General features: G+C 40.0%; 1 protein-coding gene across 10 annotated transcripts in view; it reads left to right on the forward strand.

Moving 5' to 3' along the window:
• The window catches only part of TPO (thyroid peroxidase), a 104028-nt gene that overhangs the window by 39926 nt on the left and 40359 nt on the right, over positions 1 to 23743 (forward strand). For 7 of the 10 annotated variants that reach the window (XM_054021484.1, XM_054021487.1, XM_054021488.1 and 4 more), the window contains 6 exons: positions 7632 to 7890; positions 8350 to 8520; positions 10644 to 10881; positions 15271 to 15479; positions 15980 to 16150; positions 18241 to 18372. In XM_054021484.1, the coding sequence (XP_053877459.1) occupies positions 7632 to 7890; positions 8350 to 8520; positions 10644 to 10881; positions 15271 to 15479; positions 15980 to 16150; positions 18241 to 18372 (1180 nt within the window). Of the gene's footprint in view, positions 1 to 7631; positions 7891 to 8349; positions 8521 to 10643; positions 10882 to 15270; positions 15480 to 15979; positions 16151 to 17036; positions 17456 to 18240; positions 18373 to 21726; positions 23365 to 23743 lie in introns of those variants that run through there. The other 3 variants (XM_054021485.1, XM_054021490.1, XM_054021489.1) reach the window with 3 other exon arrangements.

Below are 23743 nucleotides of genomic sequence, written 5' to 3' on the forward strand. Positions count from 1 at the left end.
TTGGAAAGCATGTTTCACACAAGTGCAGTAATTTGTTTAAACCACAGCAATACTTTAAGTCTTTCATAATATTCTAATTGATGAGGAATGTGCTGTGCAAACATGCACAGTTAATTCCATGTTGAAATAAAATGTATTGCGCCCTGGATGATTCAGTGTTCAACCAAGTTCATGCTCAATGATGGAGGCAAGACAGAATAATTTCAGTGTTGTGACACGTGCTAAGATTTCTTTGGGGAGTGTTTAGAAAACGTCTTTTTTTTTCCTGCACTTGCTCACAAACATCAGTGTAACTCTCCTGACTTGAGTGAGGTTACTTCTAGTTTGTCCTGGTGCAAAAATGAGAGGAGAATCAGGACTACTATCTAGGGCAGGGATCGCCAACGTTCGGCACGCAGCTCGCAAGGGTAAGCACCCTGGCGGGCCGGGCCAGTTTTATTTACCTGCTGACGCGGTAGGTTCGGCCGATCGCGGCCCCCACTGGCCGCGGTTCGCCGTCCCAGGCCAATAGGGGTGGCGAGAAGCCTCGGCCAGCACATCACTCGCCCGCACCACTTCTCGCCACCCCCATTGGCCCGGGACGGCGAACCACGGCCAGTGGGGGCCGCGATTGGCCGAACCTGCCGTGTCAGCAGGTAAATAAAACTGGTCCGGCCCGCCAGGGTGCTTACCCTGGCGAGCTGCATGCCGAACGTTGCCGACCCCTGGTCTAGGGAAACCATGAAAGTACAATGTTTTGTTCTTTTAAAGTAATTAAAATTCTAGGAAATTTCATATAGTAAAAAAAAAAAAAATGAAGAGACTGTTAAGCTTGCAAAGTTAAGTACTCAAATGCCAGATGGGAGAGATTCCAGAAGACTGGAAAGGGCAAATATAGTGCCCATCTATAAAAAGGGAAATAAAAACAACCCAGGAAACTACAGACCAGTTAGTTTAACTTCTGTGCCAGGGAAGATAATGGAGCAAGTAATTAAGGAAATCATCTGTAAACACTTGGAAGGTGGTAAGGTGATAGGGAATAGCCAGCATGGATTTGTAAAGAACAAATCGTGTCAAACCAATCTGATAGCTTTCTTTGATAGGATAATGAGTCTTGTGGATAAGGGAGAAGCTGTGGATGTGGTATACCTAGACTTTAGTAAGGCATTTGATACGGTCGCATGATATTCTTATCGATAAACTAGGCAAATGCAACTTAGATGGGGCTACTATAAGGTGGGTGCATAACTGGCTGGATAACCATACTCAGAGAGTTGTTATTAATGGTTTCCAATCCTGCTGGAAAGGCATAACAAGTGGAGTTCCGCAGGGGTCTGTTTTGGGACTGGCTCTGTTCAATATCTTCATTAACGACTTAGATATTGGCATAGAAAGTACACTAATTAAGTTTGCAGATGATACCAAACTGGGAGGGATTGCAACTGCTTTGGAGGACAGGATCATAATTCAAAATGATCTGGACAAATTGGAGAAATGGTCTGAGGTAAACAGGATGAAGTTTAACAAAGACAAATGCAAAGTGCTCCACTTAGGAAGGAAAAATCAGTTTCACACATACAGAATGGGAAGAGACTGTCTAGGAAGGAGTATGGCAGAAAGGAATCTAGGGGTTATAGTAGACCACAAGCTAAATATGAGTCAACAGTGTGATGCTGTTGCAAAAAAAGCAAACATGATTCTGGGATGTATTAACAGGTGTGTTGTGAGCAAGACACGAGAAGTCATTCTTCCGCTCTACTCTGCGCTGGTTAGGCCTCAACTGGAGTATTGTGTCCAGTTCTGGGCACCGCATTTCAAGAAATATGTGGAGAAATTGGAGAGGGTCCAGAGAAGAGCAACAAGAGTGATTAAAGGTCTTGAGAACATGACCGATGAAGGAAGGCTGAAAGAATTGGGTTTGTTTAGTTTGGAAAAGAGAAGACTGAGAGGGGACATGATAGCAGTTTTCAGGTATCTAAAAGGGTGTCATAAGGAGGAGAGAGAAAACTTGTCCACCTTAGTCTCTAAGGATAGAACAAGAAGCAATGGGCTTAAACTGCAGCAAGGGAGGTTTAGGTTGGACATTAAGAAAAAGTTCCTAACTGTCAGGGTGGTTAAACACTGGAATAAATTGACTAAGGAGGTTGTGGAATCTCCATCTCTGGAGATATTTAAGAGTAGGTTAGATAAATGTCTTTCAGGGATGGTCTAGACAGTATTTGGTCCTGCCATGAGGGCAGGGGACTGGACTCGATGACCTCTCGAGGTCCCTTCCAGTCCTAGAATCTATGAATCTATGAATGCTAGTAGCAACCTTAACTCTGCTCTGATATATGATATTATTTTTAAACTAAGGATTTAATTTAATGAATTTAGGTCACACAGGAATAAAAACATATTTTTACATTTCAGTTACTAGATAGCAACTCTAATGTGATTCCGGCTTTCTCTGCAGTTTAAAAATAAATAACTCCCTTCTTCATTCATATAGATGTAAAGCATTTCTTGAAGCCAGTGCCGAGACTGTACTACAGGCCAAAAGAACCTTCCCCTCAACCTCCCAAAGCCTGCCCTAAATTGCTACGTGGGGTGGTAAACGCCAACAGCAGAACCCAGCACTAAGCTTGGCAAATAACTATCTTCCTATTTTGCTGAAAAGATCATGCAATTTCTTGAAGGCTTCTCAAACAGCATGGGTCTGCTCCTCTTATACCAGCCAACAACAACCCACTTGTACTGAAGATTATACCACAATGCATTCACACCAAGGCCTGAATTAAGGTTCCACAGGCAGCCTTAAATTTGATTTTTCCTTAATTGTGAGCCCTTCATTTTGCAACCTTAATACTTTTTTAATGCATGGGCTGGAGAGTACCAGCATGGGTCTCAAGGAGGCCAAAGAGGAGGAGGTTACAGTAATCAGCACAGGTGCTCACCAAGCCATGAACTCGCATATAAGCACTCGGACAGAAAGGAAGGGTTGAGTTTGTTAAAATGGTTGGAGAAAGAACTGGCAAGATCTGGGGACAAGTGTTAAGAGTATGTATGAAAAATGTAAGTCAACTCCTTCTAAAGAGCTTGAGCTCTGTGCCTTTATAGTCATGTCCAGAAAGCATGCTGATTTTGATACACGACTGAATGTCTAGAGATCTGGAATTTATTTATTCTAGGTTCTGCTGGAGACAGACTGTATGTGATTTTGGACAAATCATTCAATCTGTGCCTCAATTTTTGCCACTTTAAAATGGGAATGATAATACCTCCCTATCTCACAGATATGTTCCGAGGATACATTCATTAATGGGTCACCCTTTACATTAAGGTTCCATTTATAAATTGTTTGTAAAGGGTTAGCAAATATTTAGTAGATGTTATAAGTATGTAATAGACATGTGCTATAGAACTTGAGAGTATTATACATTATAGCTGTTGTTACTATGATTGGTTATTTTCTATTACTTCCTAAAGAGACCTTTCACAAATTCAGCAGATTCTACTTACTTGCCTCACAGCCATTTCTATAATTGTAAGGAATTTATGCAGCCTGAGCAGTGCTTGTAATTTATCCTGTTTGTAAGGAACTCATGAAGCCTATGCAGGGCTTGCAATTAAATTAGTATACCTTACTACCCATCGGTCTTTGCCCACCAGAGGCTACCCATGCCAACTATAGTTTATAGGAAGTTAGTGAGTACCAGTCTTTGCTCAGTGCAGTGGCTCTATGTTTCCTTACCCACTAGGGGCTGCATTGTGTTCTCAGAATAAAGCCTGGTGCCACTGCTGCGTCACCTGGATCTGAATCTGTTCTGAGCGTTATCTCGTTCTGTGACAATAATAGGCACTATTCTTGGTAGGTAAGTAATTTCTGTTTCAGCCTTATTTTTGTCCTTCTTTTGGATAGTTCAATTCAGTTCACATCTGCTTTGTAAGGTGATGGTTGTTTATTCTTCTCTAGGTGGACTGAATGTCTCTAAGGCACAGTAACAGTCCATTTCTTCCTGCAATGGAAATCTGAATGGGAGTGTTCTTTTTGTGTTTGCACTCAGAATACTGCCTAAAGCCTTGTTGCAAGCCAGACACTAAGGGCAATGTACTGAATCTGAGGAGCAAGAAAAATGAAAGTGCACCTGCAGTTAAAAATATACTGTTTAAACAGAAATGTATATAAAATTCTTTATGAGCTCACCAATTGAAGATGTATATCCCGTTTCCATGTAGAGACCAACTTAAAGCTCCAGGAAAGAATCTACATTTTAAACAGAATGACAGATAATTTTATTTTTTAGTGTTAGCAGCAAGACTTTGTATTGCACATTCTTGGGAAAACGTGACTTCTCCTAGGGAATTGTGATATAGTAAAATATGGACTATCCTTGCAATGGAAAACCTTTCACACCAAGTATGTACACAAGGGAAGCACCAAAAAAAGAATAGGTATTTAGAAATTTGGTCGCCCTGTTTAGCACACTCCAAGGCAGAGGCCAGCATCTTTAGCTAGGTTTTCTGAATATTAACCTGCTCCTGAATAGTAATGGAAGATGTAGTATGTTAATGTTAATACTCAGTCTGTATTTAGACAAACCATAAATTAAACCCTCTGAGCCACAGGTGCCATTTTTCTGGGTGGGTGCTCCACCCTTTCTCCATCCTGAGGCCCCACCCCCCTTTGCTCCTCCCCCCAGTGACCCGCCCTCACTCCACCTCTTCCTGCCCCTGCTCCATCCCTTCCCCTAGTGCCTTCTGCCCATCGCCAAACAGCTGATCAGTGGGGGCTGCCGAACAGCTGATCGTCAGGGCCCACTAAACAGCTGATCAGCAGGGGGCTGGTGGGTGCTGAGCACTCACTATTTTTTTCCATGGGTGCTCCAGCTCTGGAGCACCTACAGAGTCAGCACCTATGCTCTGAGCAGTCATGTATTGGAAGGCCACTAGCAACTCTTGGAAGCCTCTTGTTAGAAATCTGTCCCGTGAATTAAATTATCTTATGAATTGCCATGCTGGCTCACACTAATGGTCCATTTAATCCAATATTTTGTTTCCGATGGGACCAGTAGCAGATACTATTGAGGCTGCTCTGCAAGTATATGGACTGTGAATCATGTACCTGCTCACCAGATGTGATATACAGTTATGCAGGGAGCCCGATGTGAAAATTTTGTTCTGTCACTTATGTAGAAGAGGCTGAATATATAAGGAATACGGTATTAAAAACGCTATGATGATTATTGCATGGCAAATATGAAAAGAAACACGTCTTTAAAATCACTCACTCTGATTAGGTGGCACACTTTCTTTCTGTGTCACATATACTGCTTTGCATATCAAATGCACAGAAAAATCATTTTGAATCTCTGCAGAGTGCTTAGACTTGTTTTTTTACAAGAGTGTAAGTCTTTAAATACATTTTATTGTTTCTCAACACCTCTTGAGACAAGTCCAAGTTAATTAGATTGTGAGCCTGCTCCAAGGGTTATGTATTAGAGATTCTGATATGCAGTTCTTGTACTTTTATGTCAGCTTCTAGAATTTTTTTCTCCAGTATCCTCCTCAGTTTCCCCTTTGATTTTCTATAAAACACTTTTGTCTGGCACAGCACCACTACCCCTCAAACCCAAACCCTACCAAACCCCTGAATCTTCCAGCACAGGACTCCTTTACATTGTTAGCCTCATAATTGTAATGACCTTATGCAAAATTGGAGCCCCCGTCTTCAGCAGTGCATGGAGAACCTGAATGTGAACTGTCCTCCTCCTTCAGGCCCACTGGTGGAGGTGGAGGGCTTGACTTCACTATCCGCCCGGATCGGCGGGTAGAAATCAATCTCTTGGGGATCGATTTATCGCGTCTCATCGGGACGCGATAATCGATCCCCGAATCGACGCACATACTCCACCAGTCCAGGTAGGAGTAAGTGCCATCGACGGGGGAGCCGCGGCGATTGATTTGCCGCCGTCCTCACAGCAGGGTAAGTCGGATCAGATACGTCGAATTCAGCTACGCTGTCCCCGTAGCTGAATTTGCGTATCTGAAATCGATCCCCCCACATAGTGTAGACATAGCGGGAGATCTGGCCTTTTGTTGCCTCCTGATTGGATCTACCATTGGAATAGGAGAGCAAAGGCAGCCCTTGAATTGTTATGTCTATATGGTAGAGATTCCCAATGTGCTTGTGCCTGGAGTTGACTTTGTCACATTTACATCATTGTTCTGTTCTACTTTGGCCAGTTTGGGTTGCTTGATAATGAAGCAAAGTACTCACTTTCCTTTCTCCCTGCTTCACGCTGGTCCTGGAGATGTGAGTATTACCTCCTCAGTATCTCCAACCTCTGCTTGCCTCAGAAGGGAGGGTCCAAACTTGACAAGTCCATACTCCAGCCCTTTATATGATAGCACAATATGCTACTACTGGGCCACAAAGCTGACTTGAAACCTAAAATTACAACTGGCACTAACAATACCCGTGTGTGTGATAAGTGTTGGCAAATGTAAAATTTTTAAATGACAACCACACTACTAATTTCCCGCAATTAAAAAAAAATATTTGACAGACAGTATGCAAGGAAAATCTAATCTAATCAAGCAGCTGTGCAGTCTTGAGAGAGCTTCTTTCTTATATGAATATAACTAATTTAGAAACGTGCATAAGTGGAAGCTGAATAAGAATGAGCAACAGCTGCCCATACTGCTCTGGAGTGACTGTTGGCAAATATGCAGTGTCATATCTTGTAGACTTCATTGGAGCTTGCTTTTCTGTGTGACATACCCAAGGTAATGAAACCCAATATCTGATGAGACTATGTTATCCCTGCTTGATTTTCAATATGCATTATATCAAGCTTCTACTGTATTTGGTCAATTTACTGCATATTCTATCGAACTTAAAATATATTTTGAGTTCACTATACTTCATATTCATCCCATTATGCTTTAATAAGTTCAAATGTAATCTTTAATCTTTTGTCAAAATGAAAAAGTTTCATTTTATTCAGTGCAATATACCTTTTTTTTCAGGGGGACAAGTATTACTAGTAAGCTTTTTTATATGCTTCAGTAATTCTATTACATTATACAAGCACTTGATAGGAGATGTTTATCAACATTTCCATTATACAATCTGATTTGTTGGGGTCTTTAAGTTGGCTGCAATTTTGTATCAAATGTCTATCAAAGGATTCTGGGAGTAACCATTTAAACATGTGACTGAAAACAAAATCTGGTCATGGTTTATGCTGGTTTAGTTTAAAGGCTCAGTAGCTTATGCTGTCCCAATCCAGTTTTTAGGATTTAAATCAATGCTGAGGATCAGGGAGTTCTCAAGCTCATTGAAGTCAAAGGGAACTATTATAGAGAGCATTGGTAATCTGTCCATGCCAGGCTTTGATCTAGTTGTTGCACCAATGGATTTGGGAGCCTGGATTGCTGGGTCCTATTCCTAGCCCTGCCACTGACTCTCTGTATGACTTTGGGCAAGTGATTTAACTTCTTTTTCCCCATCTGCAAAATGAAGACAATACTACTTACCTACCTCACAGGGTTGTTGAAAGTGTTAATTAATTAATGCTTGTAAAGTACTGGATGGAAATGCACTATACTAACGGGAAGCATTATTATACTATGTAAATATTAACTGAGATTTTTTTTCTTTCTTTTAGATTATTACTCTAAGAGACTATATTCCAAAAATCATTGGCCCAGAGGCTTTTAATCAGTATCTTGGTCTGTATAAAGGCTATGATCACAGAATAAATCCCACGGCTTCAAATGTATTTTCTACCGCTGCTTTTCGATTTGGTCATGCAACAATACACCCAATAATAAAGAGACTTAATGCTCAGTATCAAGATGACCCAGACCTCCCAAATCTTCATATGCATGAAGTTTTTTTTAGTCCCTGGAGGCTCATTAAAGAAGGTATGTTTTTATGTGGACTACATCTTTTCACATTATTGCAGCATTTTCCAAACCTCTTCCTAATTGCATTTCAAAATCTTATAAAATCAAGAATATTCATTTAATTGCATCATTGGTTCAGGTTGTTGAACAGTGCCCAAAGAATTAATGTCAACCGGGACAATTTATTCTTGTTAACTAGTCTTTTGAAACACACAAACAACGTTCATTAGAAACATCTCATTCATCTCATATAATCAGTCTGTTAGCAATGTTTCTGCTGTCTTAAGAAACAGACAGTGCCTCTTAACTGCATTATTATTTTCTTTTCAAAATGGAGCATATCATTATTTTGTTTGAATTTAAGGTGAATAATTTTAAAAATGTAGAGAGAAAAGTGCATGCAGAAATATTTAGAAAATTTATAATTATTTTGTTTTCACGTGTAGTTTGACACTGCATTGGTTTTATGTTTTAAAGGAGGTTTGGACCCTTTACTAAGAGGTATTCTAGCAAAGTCAGCAAAACTACTGATGCAGGATCAAATCATGAATGAAGAATTAACAGAAAAGCTGGTTGTATTGTCAAATAATGGGTCATTGGACTTAGCCTCATTAAATTTACAGCGTGGACGTGATCATGGACTCCCAGGTCTATTACTTTTTTCTAGATTTTCTATGCTAATGATTCAGACATCACTACCTGTATTTGTAGCATACTGTAAATTTACCAACATGGTTATTAAGTGAAAGCTATGTCTAGTTAAACAGAGACGTTACAGCAGTCTCTTTTAGGAATACACAACAAGAGTAAAAAGTAGCTATAATGAAGACAAAATATTCAGTAGCAATAGACATGAAAACAACCTCCTTAGTTTGAAAGGGACAAACAATAATGCAGGGGGTTACTGTATGTATCTGGAGTGGCTTTTTTTTAGTAACTATGACTTTTATTAGAATTGGTCAACATTTTTCAAATCTCAAAATTGTAAATTTTATTTAAAAAAAAATCACAATTGTTACAATTTTCCCCTATGATTTTCAATGAGCTCTACCTATTAGGTTTTTTCTAAAAAATAAAAGACAACCATAAACCTTCAGTTTAAATTATTTTTATTTGAGCTTAAGGAGAACAATATGGAGAAAGAAAAGTCGTCTCTATGGGTTGCACAATGTAATTCCCACTTCAGGTAGACATACAAGCACTAGCTTTGATTGTGCTAGTGCACTAAAAATAGCAGTGTGGCCACGGCAGCATGGGCAGCAACCTGAGCTAGCCACTCCAGTACTGTCCCATCCGATATCCGATGTATGTACTTGGGTTGCTAGCGTAAGCTGCTGCCCATGCTGCCACAGCTGAATTGTTATTTTTACCATCCAAGATCAAAGCTAGAGCACGTATGTCTAGGCGAGCTGGGCATTACATCACTAAGGACAGTGCAGACGTACCCAAAAGGAAATTCATAGTGTGTGTATGTGTCTCTTCTGTCTCTGCAAACAGGCATAGCTCAGAAATGGAGAAGTGCAGTGCACAGAAAACGAAGGCATTGAAGTGTCTAATGCTCAGTGGCTGAAGCAGACATGGGGCAGTCCAGAGCCATGATCAAGTAGTGTGTGGGTGGTCTAGTAGCCAGGAGGGCAATCAGTATTAAAACTACTCCCAAGCAATGGTCGGCATTCTTTCAGGGGGTCGGTAGCTGGGGGATCCAAACCAAGGGGCGAGGTGGCAAGGCAGGGCAATGCAGCAAGGCAGTTTAGGCAACAACCAGCAGGCAATGGCCTGATGCTCAGACAGTTTCCTCTTCCTGTTGGGATCTTTATATAGTCCAGGTATCCCATGGGAATGCTGTCTATCCTGCCAATCAGGGAGTTGGGGTGTGGCTGCTGGAGCTGTAGACACTTAGCAAAGGCTGCTGGTCAGGGGTGGTGATTCATCATTACCACTGTAGTGTGGCGGCTACAGATGCCATCTAAGGACCTCAATGGGCCTCTTTTTGATACCGGTTTCCTGACATCATCACAGTTACATATGCTACCAATGTCCTTCTTGAGAAGTATCATTAGATGCCAATGATTCACCAAAATGGTTTTAATAGTTTAGTTTTTCCAGACAGAGAAAGAGAAAATGTCATTTTTATATTATGAAGCAATTCTCATCCTCTCTCATTTTCCCTTGTTCTGGCATCAGCCTGACACACTATAACCTCTACTGCTTGCACTGACCTGACCCTGTTTGTGTCTGAAATTTGTTCTTCATTCACTCATTTCATTAATTCTAAGAGGCAACTTTGCAGCTTCAGGCAATGTAGTAAGACTTTCACAGAGCAGTTATTTTGAGGCCTATGTTTCTTTCTCTTTCTCCCTTTCATTAATTAAAAATAGATTCAAGGTACAAACGAATGGGCTAAGACTTTTCATTCTAAGATGCACTAGCCACAAACTTTTGAATTTTCCTTTTGCTCTATCATCAAATCTTCAGAATTTTTAGAAATGGAAATGTTATTTTGTGCCTAGTTTTACCTTCATTAAGATAATGTAGCTTCAATATATCTAAAAGGCCAGATCTTGCTACCCTTACTCACACTGAGTAGTACCTCACTCTGTGAATAGGTCCATTGATTTCAACCAATTCTACTAGGTCTATTTTCAGAGGGAGATGCTAGTTGGTGTGAGTAAGGGTATCCGAATCTGGCTCCTATAAATGAGTTAGTTTTGGGTGCTACGTTAAACTGTCAGATTTCAAGGCTAATCTCTCTATAAACTTAATATCATTAGGTTACAATGACTGGCGAGAATTCTGCGGTTTACCAAGACTGGAAACTCAAACTGACCTGAACACGGTAATAGCTAATAGGAAGGTAGCTGAAAAAATCATGGAATTGTACAGCAATCCAAACAATATTGATGTTTGGCTTGGTGGCCTAGCAGAAAACTTCCTCCCAGGTGGTAGAACTGGCCCACTGTTTGCATGTATAATTGGAAAGCAAATGAAAGCCCTGAGGGAAGGTGACCGGTAAGTTTATTTATATTGTTTATTTGTACATAGCACCTCAAAGGGTGCTGGGCACTTCACAGATATGAGAAGACAGGTCCCTGGCCCTTATAAAAACATTATGACAAAAGAGGGAGGAAAGAGGAAAATGTACATGCATTTTATCCCCATCCCCACTGCCACTTTTTATTGTTCCTTAATCCCTTGTTTACCAATTTCTCTTTTTTTTTCCGGAACCTTCTCTCTATTCTTCCTTTTGTTTGTATGTGGGCATGATTCCTACCAGCAAGGAGACCATTCCTATGGCACATTGTAAATAAACAGCAATCCCATGCTGCTATTCAGCAAGCTGATTCCTCCTGCACAGCCCCTGTACGAGACTTAAGTGGTGCAAAAAATTTTGTGCAAGTGTGAAAGTTCATCCTGGGAAAACAGAGTTTTACCTGTATAAGAACTGCAGGCTCAGGCTCTGAATGAACACAAGATTCAGTCATAGTAACATAAAAACAGTCCATTTTTTAATGAATTTTAGAATCAACTGGATTTTTTTTTTTATAAGCAGATGCAACTTGTAGACATGAGGAATGTGAAAAAGGGTCCACATGAACAAATACAGCTGGATTCACTCCTGCCAGTCCTTAAGGAACTAATCCTGATTCACCTGAGGAGACCCATTTTATATTACTTATTACATCTTTAGGGCCAGAGTCTCATTTAGATTAATTCTCTTTTCACACCCACAATAAAGCCCCTTTATAGTGCCGGAGTGATATGGCATCTCTGTGAAGTACATAAAAATCTAGCCCATAGGGTTTAAATGTGGACTTTTAAAAATTTTAATGAACTCAAAGAATGTAACACAAAGAATGAAACATTGTTAAATGCTGTGCCATTTTTATGATCATGACAAACAGTTCACACAGACTTGTTTTAAACACCATTTCAAGTCTTCTGAATCGTTTACAATTTTACTAGCATTAAATAACTGTATGAGAATGTTATATATGATGGTTTTTATTGTCCCTTATTTTGAGTGTATGAAACATATCTGAGTTTAAATAACAACATATATGCTTAATTCTTCCATCTTTCTGACCTTTCCCCCCTTAAGTTGGCTTCTTTATCAATGTAACCTCTTAAAATAGCAATCAAATGCAGTGGTTGTTTGGCTGCTAATAATAAAAACACTCACTTCCTTCCATTAAGTTTGAAAAACCATTGGACTATAGCGACAGCACATAGTTTTGAGCAGGTGGGACTTAGAGTGAATGTTGGTAAAACCGAGGCTATGATAACTGAGCAGGGCACACCATAAAAGAAATTACAGGCAGAGAGCTTAGAAGAGTGAAAGAATTTCAATGCCTAGGTTCAGTGGTTGCTGACAAAGGTCCTCCTGAGCTTAGTCTGGAGAAGAGAAAAGTGAGAGGGGACATAACCATCTTCAAGTAAGTAAAATGTTATTATAAAGAGAAGGGTGATAAATTGTTCTCCATAACCACTGAGGGGAGGACAAGAAGTAACAGGCTTAAATTGCAGCAAGAGAGATTTCGGCTAGACATTAGGAAAAACTTCCTAACTGTAAGGGTAGTTAAGCATTAGAACAAATTACCTAGCGAGATTTTGGAATCTCTGTCATTCATCTCCATCATTAGAGGTTTTTAAGAACTAGTTAGACAATCATGTCAGGGATGGTCTAGATCAGTGGTTCTCAAAGCCGGTCCACCGCTTGTTCGGGGAAAGCCCTTGGCAGGCCAGGCCGGTTTGTTTACATGCTACATCGGCAGGTTCGGCCGATTGTGGCTCCCACTGGCCGTGGTTCACCACTCCAGGCCAATGGGCACTGCAGGAAGTGGTGCGGGCGAAGGGGTGTGCTGGCCACCATTCCCGCAGCCCCCATTGGCCTGGAGTGGTGAACCACGGCCAGTGGGAGCCGCGATCGGCCAAACTGCAGACACGGCAGGTAAACAAAGCAGCCTGACCCGCCAGGGGCTTTCCCTGAACAAGCGGCGGACAGGCTTTGAGAACCACTGGTCTAGATAACACTTAGTCCTGCTTCAGTGCAGGAGACTGTACTAGATGTCCTATCGAGATCCCTTCTAGTCCTATATTTCTATGATTTCTATGCCTGACATTGTACCAATGTTGTTTGATACAAATGGGTGAGCTGACCCCAGTTCTCTGTGATAAAAAGATGCCAATAAAGTTAAAAGGTTTAGTGTTTAAGGTTACATCTACACTGCAAAAAAAAAAAAAAAGATTGTCAACAAGATTCAGAGCCAAGGTCAACTGACTCAGGCTCACAGGTCTCTGGCATGGGGGTTAAAAATAACAGTATGACTTCGCTGCTTGGGCTGGAGCTTGGGCTCTGAAACCCAGCAAAGGGGGTGAGTCTCAGAGCCCAAGCGGCAACATCTTCACTGTTACTTTTAGCCCTGTGGTACAGGCCGCAGTCAGCTGATCTGGGCTCTGAACTCGCTGCCATGAGGCCTTTTATTTTTTATTGTAGACATAACCTAAAACTGTAATTTGACCCATCCTAATGTATGGAACCAAGATTTGACCAGACACAGGAAAAGAAATCATTATGCTCTCCACCATGGAAATGAAGATGTTGAGATGGTCAAATGTTAGGACACACTGTAATAGGAAATAAAAGGAGATTGTGAGGGACCTAATGCTGGTTGCCCCAGTTGAAGACAAATATAGCGAAGCTAGGCTATGTTGGTATAGACACATCCAGTGGAGACCTGAAAGCAATATTGGTAGGGTGGCCCTTGCGATGATCATGGACAACCAATAGAGAGGCCAAAGATTCATCCATGGATCAAATATCAGCGGACCTTAGTGAGACTAACTGTGCAACAGCAAGATGTACAATCATGAGTTTTGGAAGAAGACTATAAAATTTGTCGACCCTGAATAGGGAAGCATCAAGAAGGAGGAGGAAGAAGATTGTACAGGCAGGCTGGGATAACAAGTTGATTGATAAATACTGAAGAAACATGTAATGTTTTGTTTTGGTTGTCACCCCTCTAGGGGAGTGAAAGGAAAAATCTATTTTTTTTAATTTAGTGACTTTGGTTTAGTAATACAATGCTTAGGTAACCTGATGATTCATATATTAATTGAGATACCAGTTAACAAGGAGTTCAAGATATCAGTTCCCAGATATTGATTTAAGATGATAAATCAGAATTGAGCAAGATTTCTGACTGGTTGAACTCTATCCTGGTAGGATCGGAATCTCTCAGCTACATGACTAAAATTGAAATTATTCCCTTTTGAATTGACCAAACCAAGTCCACACTTTAACTCCAATAGAATCATTTGGAAAAAAATGTTTCTGCTCCATCTGGAGTTACTCCTTTTTCCCTTGCCTTTTCTTATTCAGATGCTTCACGCTGTGTTGGGATTCAGAAAGAGACAAAAATTCTACAGCTGATCTTTTGGCTGTCTGGTTGTAGACTATACTATGGCTTGTCATGTCTGAATTGATACCCCTAAGATGAAAAGTTCCCTCTCAAGCTAATTTATATATATATATATATATATATTGGTGATGTGTCCTGTAACATATGTTTAACAAATTCTGTATTGTGGAGACATGTAAGTTACAAATGCATAGTCTGACTACTGGTGCATGTAACACTGAGCATGAGGTACAAGCAACTTACATTCAAATTTATCTTCTAAGATTTTACTTTTATATTTATTATGTTTGATTAATGAAAAGCAATAAATGATTACCAAGTCTGCATATATGAATAGTGATCATCCTTGTGCTGAAAATATCTCCATTCTTTATGGCTTGGAGGGTATCTGATTTCCTGGTGGGAGGAGGTTGATAGTGAAGAAGGGAAGAATTCAAGAGCAGTGTCAAATTGTTCTTCCCCACTCAACCTTCTGAACACACTCCCCCCCCCCCAGTTCATTATTCTAATGGATAACTTCCTCTTCTGATGTCAGAGCCACCTCTTTTAGATTCCCCTCCCCACCCCTTTTACAAGATGATTTCATCCTCTTGATTTTGCTAATTTTAAGGGATGGTTCTTAAGGTGCCCCTGTCAGGAAAAAAGGGTTAGACCTTGGTCCTGCTAAGTGCTGAGCACTCCTGTAAGATACTAAACACGCTCAACTCCCACTGACTTCCACAGGAGCTGGGGATGTTTAGCATGTTGCAGGAGAACTGAGCACTTTGCAGGATTGAGCCCATAGCCAATTTTACATTGAGCATATACATCTTCAACCAATGTAGTTGTTGTCGTATTGCCGTTAGTACAGTGCATATTCCTTAACTGTGTTTTGATTAAATGCTTATTTTTTGTCTCATAATAATAGTGCACTCTGCAAACAGAACTAATTAACACCTCTAATGTAATTTTTTTAACAACCACCTACCAATCTTTGCAGATTTTGGTGGGAAAACAGTCATGTTTTCACAGAAACTCAAAGGCATGAACTAAGAAAACATTCTTTGTCCCGTATAATCTGCGATAACACAGGCCTCTCAGAAGTGCCACCTGATGCCTTTCAATTTGGGAAGTTTCCTCAAGACTTTGAGTCATGTGACAATATACCAGGAATAAATTTAGAAGTATGGCAGGAAAGCAATCAGCAAGGTAATCTGAGAATTAAATATCTTTATTAAATGGGTCGGAAGAATGGTCCAGTGGCTAGAGAGTTGCCCAGAACTTGGGAGACATGAGTTCAAGTGCCTGCTCTAACACAGATTTCCTGTGACATTAGGCAAATCACTTCATCTCACTATACCTCAGTTCCCCATTTGTAAAATAATACTTCCATACTACACTGGATGTTTTGAACATAAATACATTAGTGATCGTGCGGCATTGCAGTAATAAGGGCCACATAACTACCATAGATAGGTAATAATTGTACAGTACTCACCATTAAAAAGTCAACATTTAACAAGAGTTACCACATACTGATATCCTAAATACTGTACTTAGGCCCTTAAAAGCTCCTGCTTAACTTGAGGCACATGAAAAGTCCCACTGAAGTCAACATAGAGTAGACATGGAGAGTGATGTGCGAGAGATAAAAATAGTAAAGCTGAAATGTACCTTTAACTCATAATGTGTCCTTTTTATATTTCTAGAGGAAACATGTGGATTCCCAAAAGGAATAGCAAATGGAAACTTTGTCTATTGCTCAGAATTTGGAAAATCCATGGTGATTTACTCATGTCAACATGGGTACCAACTCCAAGGAGAAGAACAATTAACCTGTACAAGCAGAGGATGGAATTTTCAACCACCAGTTTGTATAGGTATCTATATTCACACATCTGACTTTTTAATGACCAAGACTAATACAATTCACCAAAAATAAAAATTTCTTATTATTTCCTGTTAAAAAATAAACTATTTCAAAACTCCTTTCCCTTTCCATGTTCTGGCAGCCATAGAATCTGTTGTATATGGTGAAAAGATAGCTAACCTTCTGAGGTGGTATTGATGGGCCTCCACAGCTACTTCACACTTCCCTTCCCAGCCGCAGAATCTCAGAGTCTTCCAGTCCTGATCCAGCAATTGGGCTTATGCAAGTGATACCAAGGGAAACTAACTAGTAAAACATGAACTATTAAACTAGCATGAAGCTGTGTAGCTCCCACTGGGAATCTCTTAAGGGAAAAGAAGTGAGAGTTGTACATTTCCTCTTCCTACAGCCAGAATCATAACAACAGCTAGGGACTGTTCCAGGCAGTTTTCTGGTGCTGTTTCAGTGGACTCTCTCCTGTACATGACTAGTACAATACCAGCAGCCTATGCATCCAGCCAGTAAGTGAGGCAAGAGCTACAAAAAAAAAAGGGAATTATCTTAAAACAAAAAGGCAAAATGTTTTTGTTTTAATAATAATAAGCCCCAACAGGTTTACTGACGTGCTATAACTATTGCAGCTTGAAACAAACAGCTGATTGAAAAATGACAAAGATATTTTTTCTTGTTCATTCAGCAATTTTAATGAATGTTTATTGAAATTTTCAGGGGCTGGCTTTTGTTTATCTATCTTCGTCTTCCCATTTCTCCTCTTCCCCCCTCCCCCTTTTTTTCTTTGGAGGGAAGGAAATGGGGAGAGAGAGAAAGAGAAAAGAGGGACCATTGCAAACACTGTATTAATGGAATTTCACTATATATGAGTTTACTTTATGCAGGATTCCACACACTCTGTGTGCTCATCTTTGTGAGTTTATATAGACTCAAATGGTTCAGACTTCATGAGAACACTCAAGAAAATGAACCCCGAAAAAGGCCATGTTTAGGAATTCTTCATGGAGTATGGTGGCAAATTAATTTGAATGCAAGTGTTACAGCTGATCTTCAATAAGTCTGTTTATCAGCATGTCTATGGAAGTGGAATAAAAAGCTTTTTACTTTAATTGTAAACCATATATAGAAAAATCAAATGAAATTTGCAGCTTTCCCCTTTATTCAAATCCTACTTATCCTCTGAGTTCCACCCACATAAATACCATATAAAGAAATAAAGCTGTTAAATGAATTATAATAATTCTTTTTCAATAGATTAATGTTCTAGCAGCAAACTGAATAAATAAATTACATGAATGACTCATTTCTTGTCCTAGTTTTTGTTAATATGTTAAGTAATGTCAACAAAAGGCTGTATATCTGCTATAGGAAAACAAGCAGTATAATAAACACTGCATTTATTAACAGAAAACCATCAAAACCCCCTTAATGCAGATGCTATTTGAGTTTTACAGTAGGAAGCTCTTACTTTGTTACATGCCTGTCTGGGCAGTGTGTTAAACATAGTACCATAAATTAAGAATAAATCAAGTATTAAATGAAGAAGGCATTTCTGAAGATGGTTTCAAAATTACACACATTTTTGGAAGAAAAGGGAGGGTCTAATGGCAAGAGTATAGGACTGGCAGCACTGTACCCTAGGGGAAGGTTCACAGGAAAATTGAAAGCACCAAGGAGTTTTGTGGTGAATGTGTGTATGTGTGTGCGCAAGATTATCTAATGTTATACACGGTGCTTTCAGAAATTCAATAACTTGCGGTTTATAACTTGGAAATAACTATAGCTTAACTTTTAGTAAACAACCACAGATTATTTGATGGCTGCACTAGTTACTCTCTTCTCTCTCTCTTTTTTTTTTTTTTTTTTTTGGTCATTTCCAGCAGTAAAAAGTTACACATAATTGCTTTGCAATTTTGCCCACATATAAGAAAGGAGTAATATTGACATTATTGATACATATTTTATTTTTAGTTCACAAATATCCTTCTCTTTGGAATACCTGTTACAGACAGTTAGTGTGTACAAGAATGTAGTGAACGAGGCTCTTAGTTTCTGACTCTCTGTTATCAATGTGTTTCCACGTTATAGATATCAATGAATGTGAAAACCAAATTAATCCATTGTGCCACACATCTGCTAAATGCATTAACACCATAGGCGGCTACCAGTGTGTTTGCACAGATCCTTACGAACTGGCAGAAGATGGAAGAACGTGCTTAGGTAATGTAATGATCCCTCCATCCATTAAAACTGTTCCAGTGGTCTGGGTGTGCAAATTGTAAACCTTGGGTCAAAAATGATTTGTTATACAAAATATGTTGTTAACAGATTAAATTATATATATATATATATAAAAATTTCACACACACACACACACAGAATTTAAACAATCAGACCTATAAAGATACAGTCAGATTTTGTTGGACAAAGTCAAAGCATTGAATATATACACACAGCAATCATCCTTCAAATCTACAGCCTAAACCTCATCGTTTTCACTTTTCCTTTGTTATGCCCCAAGATAGTATTTGACTCACTACCTACCTGAGTCAGATACTAGATAGAGAATACTGATATTACTGAGGTAACATTATCAAGTCATTAAAGTTAAAGTGGAAAGTTTTTAAGAGCAACATGAAGCTCTAGAATACACAAACTTCCCTTTAAGAGAAGAGATGCAGTAGTAATAATAATTATCTATGGGTTGTAGCAAAATGCTTGCACTTAGTAAGTTGTTAAGCCTATGGAAGCTTGAATATTCTAGATTTCTCTTGGTCTGTGTTTAGAAAACACACTCAATGTGTTAGATGATTTTCCCTCATTGTTTGAGCAAAATTCAGGATGCTAACTTCCTCTTCTAACCTGAGCTGTGGAGAGAGATAAGCAAAGAAAGCTTCAAGCTTTTCACAGAGGGAATACCTCATGCATTGATAGAGAGGTTCAATAGATTCACAGATTTTAAAGCCAGAAATGACCATTATGATTAGTCTGATTTCTCGCATAAACCGGCCATACAATAGTCAATCTCCATACAGTCTTTATAGCCCGTTCAATCCTAGACCTCTATGCTCAGACAAATGACAAGAGTAGTTTATGTGATTTACCCACCTATGTGTTGAGTTAAGGCAATTAAATCATTTCCTATTGGCAAATGAGATGAGCTGAATTTAGCCTTGCTGGTGCATAAGGGTGTGAATTGCTATCCCTGTTCCAGTGAGGAGATCTGCATCTCCATCATTGCATTGTCATCTTCCCCTAGAGTTTCTGCTGGGGAAGGTAGATTTAATTTGAAACTGGAGATCCATATAATCCCTGCTGGCAGAGTGTGCTCCAGGATGCACAAAATTAGCATATCCTGCTGCATGTGAGACAGTGATACTCACTTTTGGAGCTGCACTGGCTGGCCAAGTGTCCCTCACCAGATGACTTGTACTTCCACAACTGCTCCACCCTTCTGGCAGAATCCTGTGGCGGTCAAGAGCGGTGGGGTACTTAAAAGGGCAGCATACTTAAAGTGGGGATGGCATATTTAAATGGGCAAGGTGCATCTCTGTGTCTGTCACACACACATGGTGTGTCTCTCTCTCTCTCTCTCTCTCTCTCTCACACACACACACACACACACACACACACACACACACACACACACACTCTGTCTTTCACACTCACCTCCCAACACATACTTGTATTGTTGTTATTTTTACTTTTTGAGACTTCTTTCAAAGTGTGTTATTTTAGTTTTTTGACTGGTCTATGCATTTCATAATTTTTATTTCTCTCTTATGCTTAAATTTAATTCTTTGAGTGGTGAGTTCTAAAATACCTACTGTCTCCTGGCTGGAGTAATTATCCCTATGGCAACTTTTTAAAAGTATATATTATATCTAGGGTTTTGGTTTCTACTGGTGGCGCACATCTGCACATTCCCTTGATATGGTGCACATAACAAAATTAATTCTGCACATGGATGGAAAAAAATAGAGGGAACACTGTGCAGCCCCTTGATTTTTCTTTTTAGAAATGTCTATTTGTCTAGTTTCATGGCTTGCCCACCTTTAGAGCTCAAAAATCAGTGCTTCTGAGGGTGAAAGGAGAAGGACGAGTTCCCCAAAGTGCCAGCACAGCTCCAGGTTGGAGGGATAGGCAGGTGACAGGGCTAATTCACATTTACAAAATGAAACTTGGTTATCCTGGTTATTCATTGTTACGAACCTCCAAAAAAAAAGGGGGGGGGTGGACATTCACACTCTTTTGAAGGTAACGTGATGTATTCTTCAGAACTCTCTCTATATAGCACTCTATCTGGTTCAAAAGTTTTCTTTTTTTAAAGCAATGGTGTATTTTGTAACATTATTGATGGGCTGTGAATCTCATTGAATGTACAGTTTTAGACTCCCATTTCACTGCAACCTCAATTATGGAATCCTGAAGCCAGCTGGACATTGCTTTGAACTGCACAATGAGAATGTCAGCTGATAATACCCCAGAAGAGTCATGCCATATATTGTTTCCTTGCAAACAGCAAACCACTTATTGATGCTTGTCAAACTGTGGTTTGGGACCATTGATGGTTCTCAGAGCACTTCCAGATGGTCTATAGAACTGCTTCTTTCATAGTGTTGAGGCGTATGTCAGTCTGCAAGGAGTGACACATACTGTTGGTTGTGTCACATGCAAGAACTCATACAAGGTTCCCAGATTTTTTTAATCTACAGAATTGAGGGGGGAAAGACATAATTCTGTATGCTCTGCAGGTGCTTCTTGTCTGTCTTTGCTGCATGTTCCTTTAAATTCAGTCATGGGCAAATTTGTGGACTACTCCAGATCCAAAGAGGTAAAACTAAATTTCTGATTAACCCAGACAGATTCGATCAGTAGAGTCTGCAGCAACAAGGGGAAGATTTGATACAAATATATGCGAAGTCCTAGCCTCAGGGAGAAAAAATAAACAGCATAGATACAGAAAAGGGTGGGGGCCGGGGGGCATAGCCAGCCAGCTATACTCACTTGAAGTAAGTTTATTTTCATCTTGTATCTGTAACACTGTCATGCTTTACTGTGTAACCACATAGTGTAGTTGTCACAGGTCAGGTATAGGACTGGGAGGATAGAGAAGGGAGGGGGTACACAACAGAATATATCTTAAGAACAGGATCTGCAAAATGAAAAAAAGAATCACTGTTCAAAGACCTCCCATTTTTTAACAATTATACACCTCTTAACCCACCCTTGCTAATGCATTCATCCTAACCACACCTCAGAGTGACACCACTAGACATTTCTCTTTCAAATTCCTCCTTAAATATCTTCCATGGAACCATCCAGTGCTGAAGTCCTCACCAGTAATGTACCCACCCCCTTGCCATTGAGCTGTTATCCAATGTACATCTTTGTTTAACTGATTGCAATGACCTTGGGCTTTGACTTTCATTTGTTTGTAAAGTGCATTATATGTTTATGGTGCTGTTGAAATATCAGTTTCCAGAAGAGACAGTGTAGATGTCTCAACCCCTCACAAGGATATGAAAATATTATTTATAATATTTAACTCTGTTCTGGTTTGTTGTATAATAGGATATGACAGGGTTCAGAAATCCTACCTGCTTTCTAAGAGGCAGGGAGTGAACTGCCTTTCCAGAGGTCACCTGGATGCACAACAGTGTGGAACAATGAAGCAGGGCTGGGGGCTGAAGACCCAGTCAGGAACTCAGAGGGACCCTGGGAAGCTCTATGAAAAGACCTTGGAGGCAGAGCAATACACTCAAGGCACAGACAGATGAGGTTGTGGAAGAAACTTCCCCGATCTTGCGCTCCCAACGTAGTGTTTCCTGTGCTCTTGAAAACACAGGGACTGCTTGCTCCTGCTGCCCCAGGATTGGGTCACCATGTGGGACAGAGGTCATGACTCCATTTCCTCTCTGTACTGGACCATGAAGCAGGGCTGGCGCATGAGTAGAGAGTAATTTGGCTGGGTGGAACAAATTGCCAACCCCATGCCCATGTGAATTGAGAACTCTTGGCTCCCATCTTGGGGCAGAACAGCTCCATGTTATTCTATACAGGGATGTGAGATAAATGCTACAATCTAGCTCTCTGTGTATGGGGGGGGGAAGGGTTTTGTAATCTGAGCTCAGACCCTCTATGCCTGATTATGTTTAAATTAAAAAATATATATATTTCGCTGAAACCTATGAACAATGAATGTACCAGTAAACACTGGAGTCCAGGGATACCGATTTCTGTCATGGTTCAAGTTTAAAGCTGTAGAAGAAAACCTAATTGGATAATAAATTCCCTGGGTCAGCAGGCTCATGCCCCATCTTGCTGAATAATCTGAATTGCTTTATAGTATAACTACCATAAATGCTTTTGAGATTGATTAATACCTCAGCTTCACTTTGGCCAATCAGTCAACAGCTGTTTATTCCTGTTTACTATAAATCAACAAAAATTACCCTTTGGATTTAATCTTTATTGACAGACTTTTTAAGAAGAACACAATCCCTCTCCCTAAATCCAAGGATTAAACTGCATGCATTCCACATTTGGGCTGTGATCTCATCAGATTTCGTTAGCAAATTACTGTGTGGTCAGGTCAATATCTGAAGAGGATAGGGCCGGCTCCAGGGTTTTGGCTGCCTCAAGCAGCAAAAACAAAACAAAACAAAACAAAAAAGCCGCGATCATGATCTGCGGCAGCAGTTCGGCGGGAGGTCTTTCGCTCCCAGGTGGAGTGAGGGACCATCCGACGAATTGCTGCCAAATACCTGGACGTGCTGCCCCTCTCCGGAGCGGCCGCCCCAAGCACCTGCTTGACAAGCTGGTGCCTGGAGCTGGCCCTGGAAGAGGAAACCTCCTAGGCACATACTTCTCTATGAATTTGTGCTAAACCCATGTTGCAGCACTCTTTTTGAAGGTATTGTGTTCCTGGAGGTCTAACCTTTTGATGTCCATATAGAACTAAGGTATTGATCGCTTGCAGTAAAGATTCTTTGGCACTTTCTACAAGGATAATGGGTGTTAGCTATAGGGTCTTAGCCATACTCCTGTCTGGGTAATTATACTCTGCCTACTTATTGTTGCTCATGCAGTTTCAACTAAGTAAAAGGTGTACAGTATTCCTGTGTACTGTTAAAGAGCTCCCTGATCCCAGAGGTGGGTTAAATTTGTAAAGAGCTTTGAGATCTTTTTCAATAAAATGCAAAAAATGTACGTTTGAACCATTATCATTAATTGAATTGACAATAGATTACTTTCCTCAACAGCCATCTGTGGTCAGAAAAGTTCCAGTTTTTATGCAATATGTAAAAGTAATAGATTTAACCTGTGATATTTCTTTTAAGTGTCATCTTTTAAGTATCTTCTTTTAAGTATCATCCAGATTGTTGGTTGTTTTTTTGGTGATATTGATTTAATAATTTTTGTTAGAATAGCATTTTTTCAAACTCCAAGCAGTTTCCTGATACATTTGAAATGAGTTTGTGAACCTGTGTGAGAATGCAACCCATCTCCTCTGTAAACCATCAAGCTGATTATTATAAATAAGCAGGTGGAATTTGGAAGTGATTGGAATTTGGGCCTTGTTCAGTTT

This window comes from Malaclemys terrapin, chromosome 3, assembly GCF_027887155.1.
Source record: "Malaclemys terrapin pileata isolate rMalTer1 chromosome 3, rMalTer1.hap1, whole genome shotgun sequence".
Lineage (NCBI taxonomy): Eukaryota > Metazoa > Chordata > Testudines > Emydidae > Malaclemys > Malaclemys terrapin.